Source organism: Gallinula chloropus, assembly GCF_964237585.1.
Source record: "Gallinula chloropus genome assembly, chromosome: 2".
Taxonomy (NCBI): domain Eukaryota; kingdom Metazoa; phylum Chordata; class Aves; order Gruiformes; family Rallidae; genus Gallinula; species Gallinula chloropus.
The window spans coordinates 108,470,754-108,490,561 of NC_140086.1; the positions used below are offsets into that span (position 1 = coordinate 108,470,754).

At 38.5% G+C, this 19,808-nt stretch overlaps 1 protein-coding gene across 1 annotated transcript in view; it reads right to left on the bottom strand.

The window, feature by feature from the left end:
* The window catches only part of POU6F2 (POU class 6 homeobox 2), a gene marked incomplete at its 5' end in the record, with an annotated part of 311,507 nt that overhangs the window by 18,672 nt on the left and 273,027 nt on the right, over positions 1-19,808 (bottom strand). The window contains one exon of the mRNA XM_084279767.1: positions 5,669-5,875. Within this exon, the coding sequence (XP_084135893.1) occupies positions 5,669-5,875 (207 nt within the window). The remainder of the gene's footprint in view (positions 1-5,668; positions 5,876-19,808) is intronic.

The following is a 19,808-nucleotide window of genomic DNA, read 5'->3' on the forward strand; positions in this document are numbered from 1 at the left end:
CAAGAGTATTTCCACTGTGGCCCAAACACTGTACCCCATCACCGTAATCTAGCTTACTCAACTAAATTCAAGTAAAGTGAATCTGAATATGAAAGCTATTTGATACTCAATAAGTATTTCTCTCTCAGTATAGTCTAATATAGTATAGTATATACAGTATAAAGAGCTTTTATACACACTGCTTAGACTGACAGAATAGTTACATTTGGAAACTAGCATAAAAAAGCTCTTTGGGTTCACATAGATGGTGTACATGCTCAGCTCAAAATGAAGAGTATGGCAAAGAAGTGCTGGTGTGCTGTCAACATAGCTGGGGTAGAACTTTGACAGCATCTCATCTGCCAAAGTTCTTTCAAAGCCTTTCTGTGGGATCAGGACTATGTTGAAAGCATACACTGTAATTGAAATTCTCTGGGCTCTCTAAATGAGGTTGAGGACACAGCTGGGCTTTCATAGAAGATATAATTCTATATGTAAACTAGGTGCATCAGTCATCTTTCTCACCCCTATGAGGAACGATATCATGTCATCATTACAATAACAGACTTAAGTGTTTAGCTGAGTGCATAATTCAGAGGTAACAGTAACAGCAAAAAACGCTTTAGTCTCCCTGTGCCTCCGTTCCTTGGAACAACACAGGTAGTGCAGTGTAGTGTAGTGTAGTTGTAATTTCCTATTTCCAACACTGTGGTGCAGTTACACTGGCTTTTTTGAGATATCCTATTCCTGCAAGTGCAGATGTCACAAAGAATAATGGTCAGGAAGAGACATAAGTTACAAGTCAAGTGTTCATGCTGTGGCAAGGAAAATCTGATGTAGTGACTTGTACTAGTAATTACTCCTGGTATTCTTGACTTTCAAGAATATAGTCATTTTATCAATGGATGAAATGGAATTATGCAATGCTGATGGCAAAGGAAAAGAGAAGGAAGTGAGAAAAATTGTCATCCTCACTGCAAGTCATATAAAAAGCAAAAGAAAAACAAAGTTGGAATGAGACAACAGTTTAGTGGCTATATTCAAACACAGAGAAAGAAGAGCACATTTCTTATAAAACAAGACAGCATCAAAGCAATAAGAGTATTGCAGAGAGAAAATGATTGAGAGCTGGTTAGATTTTAACAGGAGGGAAAAAGAAAAGATTGCATGGAGTTGCGATAATGAGACAGTAGGATGCCTGTGGTAGGCTGAGGCTGCAGAAAGAAAACATCTGGCATGAAATGTGGAAAGCAGATGTACAAGAATGACCACAGACCCATCTGAGAGCCATCTATGTTTTTCAACATGAGCATGATGCCCAATGACAATGAAGATTGGGAAATGACTATATAAGAAAATGCTGCCTAGTAGCTTGTTTTATTGTGTTATTGTTGGCAGAAGTCCAACGCTGGTAGTGCTATAAGACACAATGAAATATGAAAAGTCCTGGCAGGCAGTGCGGATAAAACAAGACTGAGGAGAACTGGGACTACAGACCTGATTTAATGAATCTGGTATGTAGAAGGAAAGAGCCAGACAACAGCAAAAAGGGAATCCAATGATGAGATACACTGGAGAACAATATAATGTGTAGAAGTTGCTTCTGCATGCTGTGGTCAAGCAAATAGTTATGAAAACACCATTATAAGGAAATCTTCTTAAGGTATCGATAAACAAGAATGTGTTTTCAACCACAGCGATCGCTGGCAGCTGGATTCTTCTAATTTCATTCATTTAAGAATTAATTGTCTATCCTAGAACAGCTACCTTAGCCCCCTCTGATGACAATGAAAGCAATAGAGACCTTAAGATAACTATTAGAGATTCAACCAATCCAAACATTATTCTATTTTGACAGCTTGTGTTGCCCCTTGGACAAGCATATGTCTCCTTGTCTCTACAAGAAATCTAGTTAATTGGCTTCCCCCAAATACCAAACTTCACTTGAAGCTAAGCAAGGTGAATCCTTTCCTAAATTTCATAAGATTTCAATTCATGGTTTAAGTTCTTCTGTCAGTTGTTCCGGTGTTGACAAGTGTTGTTAACGATATGAAGGAACACCTTAAAACAAGGTTTTCAAACTTGATAGCAAACGACAATGCTAACAAGTTGTAACAACAAACTCATCTGTTCTTGAAAAAAAATGAGCGTTTAGCCATGCAACCTGGATTTTGACAAAATTGCTCCTGAGAGGCATGGAGAAAGTGCAGAAGTTAAGGTTGCAAGGTGCTTTTCTATTATGAGATATAAGCAGCTTAAAAAGCAAGAAACATAAAATCAGGGAATAAATTGTCCTTTTTTTTTCTGAGAAAGGAGACTACAAGCAGAGATCAAAGGGTTTATACCAAATTTTTTTAAATGGTTTTATCAATCAGCAAGAAAAGATGGTGAGCAATGGTGAAGTTGAATCAGCAGGAGGAAGATGTGAATTTCTTAAGTTCGTACAGAATACCATGAGGAGCTTACAGATACTGTTTACAACATGCTGGCAGAGCATTATGACAGATGAAATACAGAGTAGATAGGTGCAAAGTGATTCACATTAAAAGGAACCATTTTAGTAACTCACATGGTTACAATCAGGTGAGAAATGATGTATCATGGTGGATACATCTGCTTATTGAAAACCATGCTCAACGAGCAGAGATAGAAAAAATCAGGAAGTTAGGCTGTATTGAGATAAGGACAGAAAATAATGCTGCAAATATTATAATGTTATTATGAGAAACAGTGATGCATCCTCACTGTGGTCATGGCATTCAGTTCTGATCACAAAAATCTCAAAGAGATTAGTGTGGAAATTGAAATCATTGGGAGATGGGCAGTAAAAATTATTAAAGGCAAAGAAAAAGTTGTTCATGAACAGAGATAGAAAGGACACAGACTACAACAGGGGTGCAAACAGCTGCCCGCTTTAAAAAGCCATTACAATTTCTAGGAGAATTTTTATTGTGTGTATAGATGCTGGCATTAAGATTTGGAAAATCTTGGAAAGCAGTGAAAACACTGAAGCTTTAACTACTCCATGTAATTCAAAGAGGAACATTCCCTACTATGGATAAAAGCCATAAATCAGAAAAACCTTTCTTAAAAACAAAAGGAATAGGATTACAATGGAGTTGCTTGTGTACGTTCAGAAACCTATTTACAACACAGAAAAAGAAGCAGTGCGCTACACTACACACAAGTATTAATTTCCATGAGGAGATATGGAGGTTTTAGTCTGTCAAGTTGGAAAAAAGTTGTATGAATAAATAACACATGTAGTCTAACTCAGTAAAACTGACTAAAAACAGTATCTGAGGCATTTAAGTCTTCAGACTTCAGGCGAAGAAAAGTAAGCACTAGCGTGCATTACTTAGCAACTGAAACAGGCTACTCAGGTTCAATTACTGTGACTCAGCTAACAAGCAGCAGCTTACTATCATCTCTTGCAATCACCTCTCTTTCTCCCACAGTACTTACTTTCCAGGGAACTGACAAGTTGAAAGTTAAACTAGGATCATCTGCAACTGGAACATTTTACTACATTATTTATTTCCTCATTTATTTCTCTGTGACATGCTCAAAACTTTTCCCAAACTTGTCTTGTACTCTTCTCTCCTCCTTCAGAAGCTTCTTTCATTATGTTAAAAGACACCAAATGCTGAGTGACACCATTTTCCAAATATTTTAATTTCCTGCTGAGTCCTCTGAGTTTGAGCACTCAGCTCTTCTGAAAGCAAGGTTTTAAAGTTCTCACTAAATGTGCTATCATTAGCCAAACACTACAGTCAGACTAAGTCTTTACCCAGGCAGTAAGATAAATTCAGGATGTCCTCTGTGTAATTTTAGTTACTTTTCAAATGATGAGGAAGTTTGTATAGTACTAGCTCCATTTCTTTTGACTGTCCATCAGCATTATTCCTACGAGGAATCTAGCATTTATACTTCTGTTCCCACTGAGATCAGTAGCAAATTTCCTGTGATTTCCTTCATTAAAAGCAGAAGAGCCAGTAGAGGGAGCACAAATACATAGAAATAATTTTCTGCAGTTCCTATAAAAATGATGTGTACTGTTTCTTCATAGAGTATTTGCACTAATTTTTTCCCCCAATCACAAATACTGTCTTGATCAGGCTCCAAGATGCGTAGGTAAGGGGTTGTCCAGTAGCCCTTCCTGCAACCCCTGGGTCGTCAGGACTCCGTATGAGGGGCAAAGGCTGGACCCTGCGAAACTGATCTTGGCAAAATAATGTTTTCTACTTACATAGCCCCGCTGGGCAGACCAGCACAACATGGGGCACATCTCTGGCTGCTGAACATAGCCTGAGTTCTGCTGACTGACAAACTGCCACCACAAGCACACAGGTTGGGTGAACCAGTGCAATACAGCATGATATGGCTAAACGGCGACTTTCTACTTTGAAACCCCCACTCATTCAGCAAGCTGCAGCCTTCATCAGCAGCTTAGCCCTTTATAAGAGCCAGGTACCACTAGCTTTGCCAAGAAAGGTCACACCTTTCTCCCCTCTCTACAAACACACTGCTGGTGGATGTTGCCTGAAAGAGGTTGCTTTGCTGCAGGACTGAGAAGGTGCCTTGCTCAGCAGGTGAGAAAGTCTCAGGGGATAACACAGGACCCCTATCATCCTCTTTACTTCTAGATTTCATGGGTTTCAAATGGGATCTCAGGATTGCTCTGCTTTTTGAGAGCTTCCTCCATAAAGGACTGCAATATCTAATCTCTTCAGGGAACTCACCCCACCCCACATACCCCCAGGAAACCAAATGTAAACTATGGAGTTTCTTATTCCATTGTCAGGCTTTCCTGTTCTAGAGAACACAGAGCCTGTCCTGCCATCCATCCCGCTTTGTTTGAAACCACGTACATGCAACAATTGCAAAAGCACTTGCCACTAGTGTAAGTTTGCTCCCATTAAAGAAAATAGAGTTAGATAAATGACAAGTGCTTTGGAAGAGCCTCTGCTAGATACCACAGAGGATAGGATGGAAAAAAAGAGTATGTAACCACTTGGATATGAAACATTTTCAAAACAAACACAAAAGTCATCTTAGAGATCCATTGGCTCTCTACTTTTAAATTTGAAAGAAAAAAAAATAATAATATGGAGTTCAGAGGGCCCTGGGATTTACAGAAACACACAAAATGCTGCTACCTGCATCTGGAGGTGTAGGCAGGAATAGCAAACAAACACTACCAGTAATAGGATTGCTAAGCTGAAAATCTGAGTGACACTTTTCTAACTACCCATGTCTATGCAAATATCTGATTTTCCAGTGAAGATGGCTAATAAGCTTCTGTATTTTTCTTTGTTTTCAAACCACAGTCTATTCACTGACCACTAACAAAGGAACTGAACTTTATAAGCCAGATGGGCCTCTTCTGTCTCATGTTCCTACTGTGCTTTTGCTGCAGAACATTTCTCACTTGGGCTCTCACAATTGACCTTTAAAAGAAAAAAAAAGAATAACTGGATAACCCCATAATGTAGAAATAAATTATATAATGTGAGATAAATACTACTATATACTACATATATAGTATGCACCAATATACTATGTATGATAGAACTCATCTTCTGTTATTAAGCATTATAAAGACGTGCGAGTTTTTAGAAAGGCCTTGAGAGAGTAGAAGATTTCTGCACATCTGTTTTGCTAATCGTTCAGGCTACAGACGCTTTACCTGCTGGCCTGGTTTGAGCGGCGATAGTGTTATTCCCTGGGTATTGATCACTGGGAGTATCTGGTTGCCGATGACGGTAGCGATGATCTGACCCTGGGCATTGGTCAATAACTGTGGAGTTATCGGTTGCACCTGAAGTCCCTGAGCTCCACCTGCCGCCTGGCTGGAGGGGACTGGATTAGGCATCAGTGGGATTGTTCCAATAATCTGGAATGACAGAGAAAGAGAAGATGCACACATGCCACACATACTCGGCACACAAAATTACTTGGTTTATGCATGTTAAATCAAACTTAGGTGAAATAAGCACAGAGACACAGATATGACAGGCTGAGGGTGGGAAACAACTATCCCTTTACAAGGGTGATGAGGACTTTCAAACTCATTTGTCATGTCATGTATCACCTGTAAGTTTTACCACTGCTCACTGTCATCCTCAACAAATCTGCTGTGGCCGAGAGTGTGTGAAACAAATGCTGGGCCACACTCTGGCGCCTGGGTGATGCTTTGTTCCCACCTCCCATTTGAACACAGAGTGAATGCAAATCAGTCCTGTTTGTCTTTGCTATCTACAGCTCATCTGTACATTGTTATTAACTGTGAACAGATGTACTTAAGTAATTTTCCTTGATGTACCAATACCTAGTACTAGATGACCACCTATAGCTCCCATACAATGTCAGGGAGGAACAAAGAGGTACAGGTGCCTTTCAGGACATGGCTTATTAGGATATGTTCATAAAAATGCAGCTGCTTTTGGATGACAACTAAGTACTACAACACAGCAGGAGGGTTGCTGTTAGATAAAACATTTTAGCTAACATTTCTAGGGCAAGTACTTGCAGGAAGAGACACTTGTGACATCTCAGATTTGAGAATACAGTGATTTCCTAAAATGTGAATGTGCCTGTAAAACTAATATTGGAATGAGATGTCAAGTAGATACTGTAAGAAAGCTTGTCAGTCAATAAGCTGCTGGACTGAAGAGAGTTACTCTACTGGAAGACTTTTTACAAGTATTAGAGCATCTGAAACAAACCTCTGATGAAACTTGGGAATAAACCCAAACTTTTTTGCTTTTTTTTTGGTAAGCAACAAAAAAATGAAGCTGGAGGCACATAATTATTGCAACATGGGGAAGAAGAAAAAAAAAAAAAAAGCCAAACACATCTCTATATCCTTCTCGATTTCTCTCTGATTTTCTCTATCACAGCCCCAAATCAAGCTCCCCAAACAATATCTATCCGTTTGTGAAGCTTCTAGTCTTGCCTGTCCAGAAGTCTTGCTTTCTCTTTTTTATCCTCAACATCCACCAGACTGCATGTCTTTGTATTTCCCCACTAGTATGATTCTGGTTGCATCACATACCCTGACTAGTGTAGACCTACTTAGTTGCTGAGAAATAGTGTTGGATTATGCCTGAGTTCTTTTTCCTCAGCGGGGATGTTGACAGAGTAGCTTTCCACCATCTACCTGCTTATTCTCATTCTATTTAGGAGCTTAATCATCTTTTTACATCTATTTCTGATAAATTATGTTAAAATTGGTCAGTTGTTTCAAAGTTAGGTGTGTGTGTTAGGTGTGGAGAGATGGACAGATGGAAAGAGAGAGAGCAGAATAGACAGCACACGCCTCATGACTCATTTTCTCAGGAAAACAGGCCACAGTGTTTCTAATGAAACTTGAAGGCAAATTTGTCTCCAAAACAAATATAGACCATTCCCATTGATTCCAACTATTCATGTATATTATTCTAATGTGAACCGTGCAATGCTGTGTAAACTTAGCTTTAAAATGACAGTTTAGTGAAAACACCAGCAGCTTTGTGGGCAGACCACTAAGTTACTTCTGAGGAAAAACTGGAGGAACAACTCTGAATCTCTTGCTAAAGATACAGAAAGGATACATGTATGAACTGTGCTGTGAAGCATAGCAGGGATCTGTGAAGATCTCTGCCTATTTAAATCACCAGAGGTAACACACAACCACTCCAGAAACTCTATCTTCAAGAAAGCATCAAGAAATGATATCCAGCTATCTCAGGCATAGATGGAGAGGCAAGAGGTTTTCGTCAGAGGATCACCTTCAGCAGTCACAGCCCAATGGTGTGACTCCAGGTAGGCTCAAATGTGAAGCACAAGGTAACAACTTAAAAAGACTCTTTGAGTGAAGAGTGTGCGCTTGTTTAGCTATGGCAGCTCAGCTAACATGTGGTGAGTGCTAATCTCATTGCCAGTTTACCAAACTTGCCCAGTTAGAAGGAGTTTGGATGGCAAGATCAGAGAACTATAAAAACCCAGGACAGCTCTCCTATGGGAGGACATGGTAAAATAGGCAAGCCCACCTACTAAGCTGTATTGTAAGAGCTGCATATATCAAAACTGTTCAAAACACTGTAAAGATATCATTTAAACTCTCCTTAATGCATTCCTAAAAGGTAGACAGATCAATAAAGATTATTACCCCCATTTTACAGAGTACAAAAGTAAAGCACGATGGAACACATTCTGACGGAGGTTGTGATTTGGAGAGTTAGTCTTCTAAGATGGAATTGCCTTGGAGTTTTTCTCTGCAATCATAGTACTTTTATATATATAAATTTTTAAGATGTCCCTACCTAAACTGCAGCTGCTTTACTGTCCATGTGAGCAGATAACTGTTCACTGAACAGGGAGACATTTATCTTAATCATTAGCAAATTTCAGAATGTTTTATAAAATCTGACTTTCAGGTTAAGTTAAATACAACTATGACAAGTGCAACATGTAGATTTCTATCATTTTTTTTTGCAAGCTAAAATATTTGTGGGTCACAAATATATTCTTTCACTTTTAACAAAGTGAAACCAAACACACAAAATAATCCATCTTAAGTTTATCAGCAGCAACTAGCAAAGGCCTCTCCTTCCTTTGCCATGTCAGTAGAGGACGTGACCTTGGAGTGTCATTACTCCAATGTAACTTCAACTATCAAGGTCCTAATCCCAGCAAAGCAAAAAATGCTGCGCTGGTGTTATCAGTAATAGAAATGTTTGCATTCACATTTAAAATGCATTTCTTGGACTGCAGTTGGACATTTTATAGAATGACAGTGCTGAAGTGGACAGTTTGTAAGGTCAGAAGCAGAAGGCTATCTATATGTATTAATGTGTGTCACGCACCATTCTGTACGTGCACACAGCCAGAAACAGAGCAGGGAAAACACAGCTGGGAGAAGTGTTCCAGAAGGACAAATGAACAAATGCCCTCAAGAACGTTACTGTAGGAGCCAAAGGTAAATCTGAATGGGATTCTTCCCACTTTCTGCAACTTACCAAGATTCCAATTTTTCCCCCCCCATTTTGTACCCCAATAAAGTAAAATCATGTCTGGTTAAAAGCAAGTCATCCACTTGTTTCTAGTCAACCAATTTTTTATCGCATGCATCTTTGATATGGCTAAAACCAAATTCAAGTTTCCTCTTTCAAGTTCCCCCCTTCTCCAAGTGTCATTTCCTAAATATCCTAACAACTCTCCAGTTCAGACATAGGGAGGAGTACTGAAACTAGATCCCCTCCTTAATGCATGACTGTCCTGATGCTAGGCCAGATCCCTCTTCCTCTTTGGTTCACCTCTAATTAAAACATCAAGACTGTAATTCTGATCCTGTTCAAGTGACAGCATTGCCAGAATATGGACTCATATTTTCACTTCAAGTATTCAGTAAGAGTCTTCCATTTTTCTTTATAGATTAAAAGTACATCAATTGCATCTGGAGGTGCTTATAAAGCAGTTATTAGAAATGTTAAAATTTAGTGGTTTATGCTTCCTAATGTTACCTATATTTTAAATCTCAATTACTTGTATCTAAATTCTCGGTGTTGGGTCCAGTCCTGTTTAATATCTTCACTGACAACCTTGATGAGGGAATAGCATCCACCCTCAGCAAGTGCCGATGATACAAAGCTGGGATGAGTGGCTGACAAGCAGGAACACTGCGCTGCCATTCAGTGAGACCTGGACAGGCTGGAGAGCTGGGCAGGGAGAAACCAGATGAAGTTCAACAAAAGCAAGTGTAAAGTCTTGCACCTGGGAAGGAACAACTGTTTGTATCAGTACAGGCTGGGGGATGACCTGCTGGAGAAGAGCTCAGTGGAGAAGGACCTGGGGGTCCTGGTAGATGACAGGTTGGCCATGAGCCAGCAGTGTGCCTCGGTGGCTAAGAGAGCCAATGGGATCCTGGGATGCATCCGGAGGAGTGTAGCCAGCAGGTCAAAGGAGATGATCCTCCCCCTCTACTCTGCCCTGCTCAGGCCCCTCCTGGAGTATTGTGTCCAGTTCTGGGCTCCTTGGTATAAAAAGGACAGGGATCTCCTGGAGAGAGTCCAAAGAAGGGCTACGAAGATGATTAAGGGCCTGGAGCATCTCCCCTATGAGGAAAGGCTGAGTGAGTTGGGACTGTTCAGCCTTGAGAAGAGAAGACTAAGGGGGGACCTAATTAAAGTTTATAATTATCTGAAGCAGGGGATGCAGGGGGAATCAGCCAGCCCCTTTTCAGTGGTCTGTGGGGACAGGACAAGGGGCAATGGCTGCAAGTTGGAGCACAGGAAGTTCCGCACCAACATGCGGAAGAACTTTTTCACAGTGAGGGTGACAGAGCCCTGGGACAGGCTGCCCAGGGAGGTGGTGGAGTCTCCTTCTCTGGAGATATTCAAGACCCGCCTGGACACCTATCTGAGTGATATGTCCTAGGCAGCCTGGTTTGGCAGGGGGGTTGGACCTGATGATCTCTCGAGGTCCCTTCCAACCCCTACAATTCTATGATTCTATGATGCAAAGGAAATTTAGGGTGATATTTAGGAGCATCTGAATATTTTCAATTGATTATTCTGTTAGTGTAATTTTAGCATTCTAGGATTTCAAGATATCCAAGATCAGGCCTCTCAAATCTTACAGCTAGAATCTTTCACTGCCAAGACACCTTAAGCCATTAACTATTATTTATATGAAATAAAGTTGTAAGGCTGGGCTTGTACATGGAGTTAATTTGTTGATCTGCTCCTATATAGCATCTGTGGGCTGAGTGGTCTTTGCCTACATAGTCCTGCAACTTGTACATTCCTCTGCAATGGAAGAAGCAGCCACACAATTAAAGTAAAAGTAAAATCCAAAAGCTGGCCACAGAGAGGGAAAATTTCCAAATCCTCAATGTATCAAGAATATCTGTGAGTGTTATTCCCCATGGCAACGTCCTAACACCAATAAACAGTTTTTGGTCCCTTGCTTTGCTCAGTTAAGGTTTGTTCTTAGGAATGAAATAGAAACATCTGATCCCTTAGAAACAATCCCTTAAATAACTGATCCTTGAGAAAGAATAATATTAAATAAATTAATAGATCCATTTTTATCCTTTCTTGACTGAAAACACATCTTGCATTTGTGCACTATTTCACTATAATTCATAGGCTGAAACTGTGGGCCGAAGCTGAGCAACTGCTCAGAACTTCTGAGGATAAATGTCTAATTGTAGCCCCATTTGCAATGTAGATATAAAACCAGATTTTGCATAATTGCATGAAGGACTAATTGCTGATTTCCCAGCAGTGAGTCTTCTGTTGTGGCTCCTAATAAACCAATTCTGTTTTGACATTAGGTGATGTTACTATGATACTCTAAAATGAAGCATACAACTGCTTTTTAAGTTCTTCTCCTTCCTGCCTCATCAGAAACAGGGATGCTGCCTTGCTTCATTGTTTTCCTAGCACAGCCAAAGAAATACCACAAAGCCAAATGGATGGTTCAACAACTGCCTTTGTTTCAGCTGTGAAAAGGCTAAGTCAAATCAAAGACTGACTACACTAGTTTGTTTCTACTGTAAACCAGGGCTGACATAAAACAAACAGTCCAATACATCTGAAAAATGTCTTTAACTATGAAGAGACAATGGCTTTTTTTCAGTAGTATTATCAAAATGAACAGCTCTCTGATTTAATCAGTGTTACAACCCTCTAAATATTGAAGGTTAATTATTCAGTTTTGTACAACAGAGGGAAAATATTAAAATAAAATAGAAAAACAGGGGAAAAGTAAAAGGAGCAGCAGAAAAATTACTCAGTAAAATGAATCTAATCACCATATACCCTTAAGTTAATTTAACATCTCAAAATGAGAACAGAATGCATGAAAGTCTTAGTCTTATGTAGTGAGCCAAAAATCACTAGAGGAGTGAATGTTTGCTGATTTAAATGCACTCCACTCATCATAATTTTCTAGAATATAACCTGAAATTGAAGTTCACTTTGGCTTCTGTTGTATGATGTGGTATGTTTAAATTCCTTTTTTTCTAGTTTTGCAGGGCCAAAAGCTAATTCAGCCCCAGAAGACATACCACCTATAGCACAAAGGTCAGTTTTTATGGTTCGGTTAATTTTCTACAGTTTTGCAAACTTCCTTGTGAAGCTGCTTCTGCTTACAGGTATGTTCCTTCTTGCATAGTTACTGTATAAGCATGAGTTTCTTTAAGGAGATAATCTAAGGAGAAAATGACTGAGGAAATGACAGAATAAATAATAATCTCATGGGATTCTGCATCTCTGCAGCTGCCCCTTTCTTAATAACACACAAATATATACTACTTATATAAAATATAAAACCATAGACATATATATGATTTATTATCTACCAATATCAATAAACTCACCTTTTTATATACACTATACTATATATTCCTCCAACCTACACATTGAAAAACTGGAAGGATGAATACCAGCTCCATTTGACGACTAATTCAAAAAGAAATGCTACTCCATCTACTTCTTTGGCGTAATGACAGCATGATTCTTGAACCTCAAGGCAGGGTGAGGCTAAGGCTGCCTGTGTCTTCTGAAGTAAAACCAGTAGCAATTTATGCAAAGTTTGCAAATTTCCTTTGCTGCATTGTAATACCCAATGAGAACTCAAAAAATTGGCACAACCAAATGCTGTTCCAAGAAGGTGCCATCAAACAGTGATACTAGAAACAGGCACCTATGAAACACTACTTGTGAGTCACTCTTTTTTACAAAGAATTAGAATTTTCAAGGTTACATATTGTTCATATATCATATTGTATACTGGATGGTACATTGTTTGTAAGCATCATAATGGAACAATGGATCTGAAATTCTGCCCAAATTTCTCAGTGCTTTATTTTTCTTAGAAAATCATCTTTGTATACTAACAAAAAACTATGCAGGACTTTGTCATCACTGTAGAAATTAGGCAGTGAAAGTTTTTTCAAGCAAATACTGTTAAGTTCTGTTAGCAGGGTCATGTATACGTTCATAAAAAAAACATGTCTCTCTTATCCAACATCCTGAATAACAGAATATAACATTATCTCATTAGAAAAATCCAAAGATATATGATTACCAAATTAAAGATTAAAAATTATGTTGCACTCAACATGCTGAATTGTTCTTTCCTAAGCAATCTACTCATGAGATTTTAAAAAATCAAGAATTCGGGCATAAGGACCTGACAGTTCTTGAGCTGAGCAAAGCAACTGTTGATTTCAATTAGATTTACAGATCCAGAGAATTTCTGAAAATCAGCTACCTAGATTCTTATGAAAGTGTTCATTATTGAAAATTATTTGATGGATGACTTGTATAAAATAGTTTAGCAATATTTTGTTTGCTATGACAACAGATCCGTGATACTATGTTTTCACAAAACAGCCAATACTGTCACAACAGAATTGTTAAGAAAAAACAGCCACAATTTCTAACAACGTTTGATGTTGACAAAAAAGGGCTCACATGTTACTGTTTTCAGCATTTGACTACTTGTCTCCCAAACCACAAACAACTTTCCTGAGTGCTGTGCATGTGTATACATGTAAATACACTTCTGTACGTGTGGGTTTGCTATCTCTTTTTTCTGTAAACACTCTTGAGAACAAAAAGTACTGGTATTAATTTTCTCAAGAAGTAAATGCAAGGCAACTGAGTGTTTCTAGGTTTAATTACAAGAAAATATTTTGGTAAATATTAAGTCACCTCTACTTTCTTTTCATGCCTACTGAGATTTTCATAGCTGCTTTCAGAAATATCATTGCTACTTTGGCTTATCTGAAGATTTCAATCTCAACTAAGTATCAAGTATCTGAAAGAAAAGCAACCACTGCTCTGAAAAAAAAATTCCTCAACCTTTGTAAGTTTTGTCTTGCTCTGGTAAAGGCAGTATATGCAGTGAACTTGCGAACCCTACAACAACTTTGTGTCTTTACATTACAAACCATTTCGAACTGTGTCTTTTGTGCATTAACATAATATAATTATTCACTGCTACTTCTGCCTCACAGCATAAAGAGTAGACTTGCTTTCCTCCATATCAGAGTCTAACATATTGGACATTGGTAGAAAACACTGGCATCCCTACATTTTGCAATACATGCCATGCTGAGCAATTCAGGGCTAGCTTGGGGAACAAATTGCCCTTTCTCAGCAAGCCTAATTAGGCCAAGCACAATGCGTGCCACTGTTATGAGGTCGCTTTCATGCCATGGTGGCATTATCGGTTTGTTTGGAACTAGCTTTGCTACTTGATGTTGTATTACACCGCACCAGCCTACTACAGAGATGCTATCTAGAGGTTGGGATTCAGAACGAGGCAGGGTTTATTAACTGCTCCTTGATCCTGTGGTTTTTAAATAAGAGCTGCTACAGACATCATCTTGCATAGATGCAATCAAAATAATGTTCTGCCTCAAGAGTTCTCACTGAAATAGAGCTGATTTAATTTCTCAAGTTGTAATACTACTTTTAAAAAAAGGGATGTTGTCAATGTCAGTGTCTAGGGGAGCAGGAGTATTTCTCTATTTTTCTTTCTTTCTCTTGGTTACTGTCTCAACAAGTTGTACTTAGACAAGAAGCTCAATTAAGGAGAAGGCATGCTCTTAACTCCCTGCAGTAGGCAGTCATTGCTGTCACTGTGATGTCATTCCTGAGAAAGTTACTCCACCAGAAGTATTGTGGTCTTGCAAATGTATGTTAAATTTGGAACCCTTAAAGTCTTATTTTTAATTTTCATTGATGAAATTTCCTGAGGAAACTGAAGTGTATTCTGGAAAAAAATTATTTGAAGGCTTAATAATTCGAGCCTTAGCTTGTCCATTTCAAACGCCAGTGTATGTTTTCTTGGACACTTCTCCATGATAAACTGGACTGAAATCATTAACCATCAAATAATCTTCAGATGTAATCTTTGGGACCACAGTTCTTTAATTAGATTACAGGTCAAAGAATTTCTAGCTATCAATATATTCTTGAATAATCTACTCTCATCTTCTCACTATCAAATTACAAGTACTATATAAAATATTTACCAGAGATCACCAGATTTCTCAGTCTGTAACTCTTAAAGGTGAAATTAGTTAGGCATGCTGATTCCTTCAATTATTTCAGATTTAGCCAAAATTCACTACAAGAAGGCTAATAGGTACTGCAGTCAATCAGTACTCAACACTGATGTTATACAATTGTATTTCTCCAAATACTCATATAAATCCTGAGCTTGCTGCCCAGATACAATGATTATGGACACCACAATAGTTGTCTGTCAGCTCATAAGTTCAACATAGCAGCTGTGCAACAAGACATTCTTGTAAATACGAAGTCATGCCCTAGTGAAGCTGATGTTTCTATGCTTTTAGATTATTTGGAATTTTGTCAAATAAAAGAAATAAGTGTTGGGTTTATTCATTAAGATCTGTAACTTCTAATGTGATAGTCTATAAAAGCTCAAGGCAAGGCTGAGGTGAATAACTGTGCAAACCTCTGGCCCCAGCCAAAGGTACTGCTGAAACACTTTTAAATTTTACAGTGCATGCATTTCTTCACATGAATTCAGACTAGTGAGAATGAACCACAACTCTAATCCCCAGTACAACTATGGTTGAACAAACCATTCTGGATTACATCCCAATCATGGACCAGTACTAAGGAAACTGATATTCCAGATTGTAAAGTGGAATCTTGTTTTAATGCAGCACAACTATGTAGACATTCAGCACAAGAAGATAAATTAATTTCACTGAAAGTAAGTGGGAAAATTTAGATGGGTCTTATGCAAGTTCTTGGATGGCAAATGGTCATGACTCCCAGATTCTAGATCTCAATCTCTACCAAAACAAATAAACAGAAATCCTTTCTGAAATCAAATGTAACTTCCTTCTGTCACACAATTATCAGTGAGCTGGTTGTTTATTTCAGTACCAATGCCTCCTTGAAAATTTGCCAACCAAATATAATCCGGACTTAGTCCTTACCTTGTGAAGGCCTATAGGTTCACCTTCAGGAGGCCACTAAAGTTCCAGTCCTTCATTCAATTATCTGTAATATGTCCATATAAATACGATTTATCTCCCTGCCAGTACTCCTATGTGTCTTAAATAATTTTTGTTATCAAGAAAAGATAGCACATAAAGATGGTGGGGTTATGTCAAAGGTGGGTCTCTCACTGAAAATACCCTCAGCTAGTTCTGTTCTTTAATGTTAGTAGTGGGAGCATATTCTTCAACACTTGAAAGCACAATATAAAATGCATCAAATAATGGTTATAATAATAATTCTGGAATACATAGTATATGTGATGGTATCTACCAAAACCAGATGGGTCTGAGCATCTCTGTCAGGACAAAACATTCTCTTGATGCAATGGCACTTAACTCAGGTTGCTCAAAGCCTCATCCAACCCGGGTAAATGCCTCCAGGGATAGGGCTTCCACAACTTCTCTGGGAAACCTGTTGCAGTGCCTCACCATCCTCATAGTAAAGAATTTCTTCCTAATGTCTAATCCAAACCTGACCTCTTTCATTTTAAAGCCATTGTCCCTTGTCCTGCACTTTCTGTTGAACAGTCCCTCTCACACTTCCTTGTAGGACCTGTGACTACTCCATTTCCGTTCGCCAAAATACATTTGTTTTCAGTATTTTATATATAAATTTGAGTCCTTCTTAGGGATATCAATTTGGTTTTGAACACTCAAGATGTTCCTAACTAAATAAATACGCCAAAAATGACAGTATGCTGGTGGTCCATAAATAAATAGCAACAATGCTATTTGTCATTAAAAAAAAAAAAAGAAAAGAAAAAGCTATGTTTTGCAATATTCTCTTATTTCCTCTTATTTAAGACAACAGATGCATTCTATCAAAACTTGCAAGTGGAATAATACTACTGCACTTCCTGGTAAAATTTACTGGGATTACAGGTTCCTGAGGGAAGAATGAAGGGTTTGCTACTTTACCTTCATCAGCACTTAAACACTCCCAACACAAAAGGAAAATATGTTCAGGTCATTTTTACACAGTGTGGAGAATGTTTAAAAACCTGGCTATACGCTGGGGAGAAAAATGAAACAGTAATGCTAAAAGAGAACCTTGTACTTAGAATTTATTTGCAGTAATTCCCTAGAGCTGTTGCTTTGCATAACTTACCCTTGCAACTGCTGCAGATGATGTGCCAGTGGACCTCCTCCCCAGGAAGTACTTCCTGGAGTACTTCCACAGCTTGGCTTTTCCAATCCAGACTTGGCCAGGTTCAGCTTCTTTCTCTTGATATGAAATGTCTTAATGTGGAAACAATCCAAATGAAGCAAGAAAGCTCCTTACAGAGTGATGTACTGTACTCACTGACTGAAGGAATTGGAGAACCTTAACCACAGGTATCTTTGGTATATGAGAATTTAAAATTATTAATAAGGTTAGTCAGATGGTGGTTCCTTCATTCAGGCTTTGACTTACTTTGAATAGTCTCCCTGACATCAATCAGTGGTGCAAGACACTAGTTAATGAACTAAAAATGGTGGAACATTTATGATGAGAACAAAGCTGATATTAAAGGGAAAAACAGCAACTGCAAAATGTAATTTTCTTTTAAGTATTGTCAGAATGCATATTGTACTTACAAATGTCCTTGTAATACATTTTTTAAAAAACAACAAAGTCTCAATAATATGAACCCTCCATAAAGCACTTCTTATTAAATCTTGGAGGCAATAGAGGAGGAGATTCCCTGGTGTATGTGAATTACTGCAGAAGAGGATGAGTGAAGTGCAAATGCCACAGTATAATTCATACATGGAACATTTTAATTGTGGGTAATGGCAGATTTTCAATTTTATAAGTCAAGGAATCGTGCTCATTTCTGAGACTTGAATTGAATATATTAACTGCCCTTGAAACAGTATCAATATTTCTTCCTGCACAGAGCACAGCACAGTAAAATGCATTAAAAGATGAAAGCTCTTTGATCCTTTTGAATGCTTAAAGATATCAGTGCCAATAAGTTTTGAGGAAGAGGCTAGACAGAAAAGAAATATTATTAATTGCCAAGATAGCACAGTATCCCAAAATAGTGTCACTGAGTGTACTAAGGACTACAAAAATATTTATTGTTCATAGTTCTATCCCACTGAGTCTCTCAGTCCACCATGGGTTCCTTCCCCCCTCCTTTCATTCCGGTGAAGTCATTAGTATGCACACATACTTGATCTTGACATACACAATAGCTGTATCTTTTTAGCCCGTAATATTAGGGAGACAAAAATGTCCTGGATTATATCTCAGTGTAGATCTTACAAGTCAGGAGCAGACTGAATAACTGGAATCCCAGAAGTCATTTACAAGCGCCATTGAACTTCACTCAATGGTCCACTGGTTCTACTGCACTCAATGGTCTGCTGTGGCTCTGCTGCCAATTGCCAGGTAATATTTTCTAGGAAGATTTCATCTCTGGGCTTCTCATTCATTGATAATAATGCCAATTTAGTTTGGAGCTACACTTGCATAATATTATCAGGCCTGGCTCTGATTTGACTGCTACAAATAAAAATCAGAAGTAAATCTACTGACCTGAATGCAATGGCCCCTGGGACTTGAACACAGCACAGGCTGATGTGTGGGTCTAGCTACATTCCGTAGTTCTTTTTAAATTATGAATGATCTCATGCTAACATGTACCCTGCACAGCCAAGGTCTGGATCTGGCTGGTTACCTCAGGCTTTGGTTTCACCTGAACCTAGAAAAATGTATGGATTCTTTCTCATTTTCCCTGTTCATACAGAACCCATTCTGTGTGATGGACAATCCCCATGCAAACCAAGCAAATAACTCACGAGTTCTGGAAATCAAGTGGGAAATTATGTTATTTCATTTTTTAATTCACTTCAAAATGGAACTTAAGCTGAAGTTAAGATGAAATACAAATCTGAAAAAATTCTTCTGGGTAGATTAAACCATTCTGATCAAAACTGAAATATTTCATATTCCTTTTAACCTTTCTAAACTTGAAAAAATACCCAATAAATTTTCAAACAGAACATGTAAAAATGAGACACTTAAATCTTATCCAGACACTGTACTTTAAATTTTTACTGAACAAAATTTGTCAAAATGACACATTTTATATTTAGATGAAATGCCATTTTTCCATCAGAAGTCAGCAATGAAAAAAATGTCATTCAGTTCTGCTCACAACACTGCAGGAATTTATACTAAAAGAGTGATAAATGAGGTAGTAAAATGTAATTATACCTCACTCTTTAACATAGACTCAAATGCAATGCTGGAATCCTGAAGGATGCTTCCAGATACATAAAAGATTTCCTTGTCTAGAGCCCCCTGCATTCATTGCTGATGAGGTCTCCAAGAGCATTCGCACTAGGGCAGGCTCCAAGAGCTCAGCTGAGGACTAGAAGCCTGAAGTGCTACCTACTGAAGAAAGAAAAGTTTGAAGTAGTCCCTATTTTGAAAAGCAAGAGGAAGCCCTCATGCTCTCAGGACAGATAGTATGCTGGCATGGTCTTGCTCCAATGACACAGAATATAAGCCCTTCTTCCCTGGTGAATCTGTGCCTGAAAAATGCAATGTAAGAAGACAGCTATATGCATCTATTGAGAGCCTTTTTTTAACCTCCTGGGACATAGACAACCTTGCCCCTAGTTTGAGAGCTGCTGCTCAGTGGGGGGAAATGTAAGAGACAGTGCTCTGCCTATTATGATTCTTCCTCCAGCCCCATGCTCTGAAAACACCTGCATGCGTTTCTCATCCATCACCCTATCCTGAGTGATGCTCAGAAAATGCAGTGATGTCTAACACAATAATTTAAAGACTATGTGC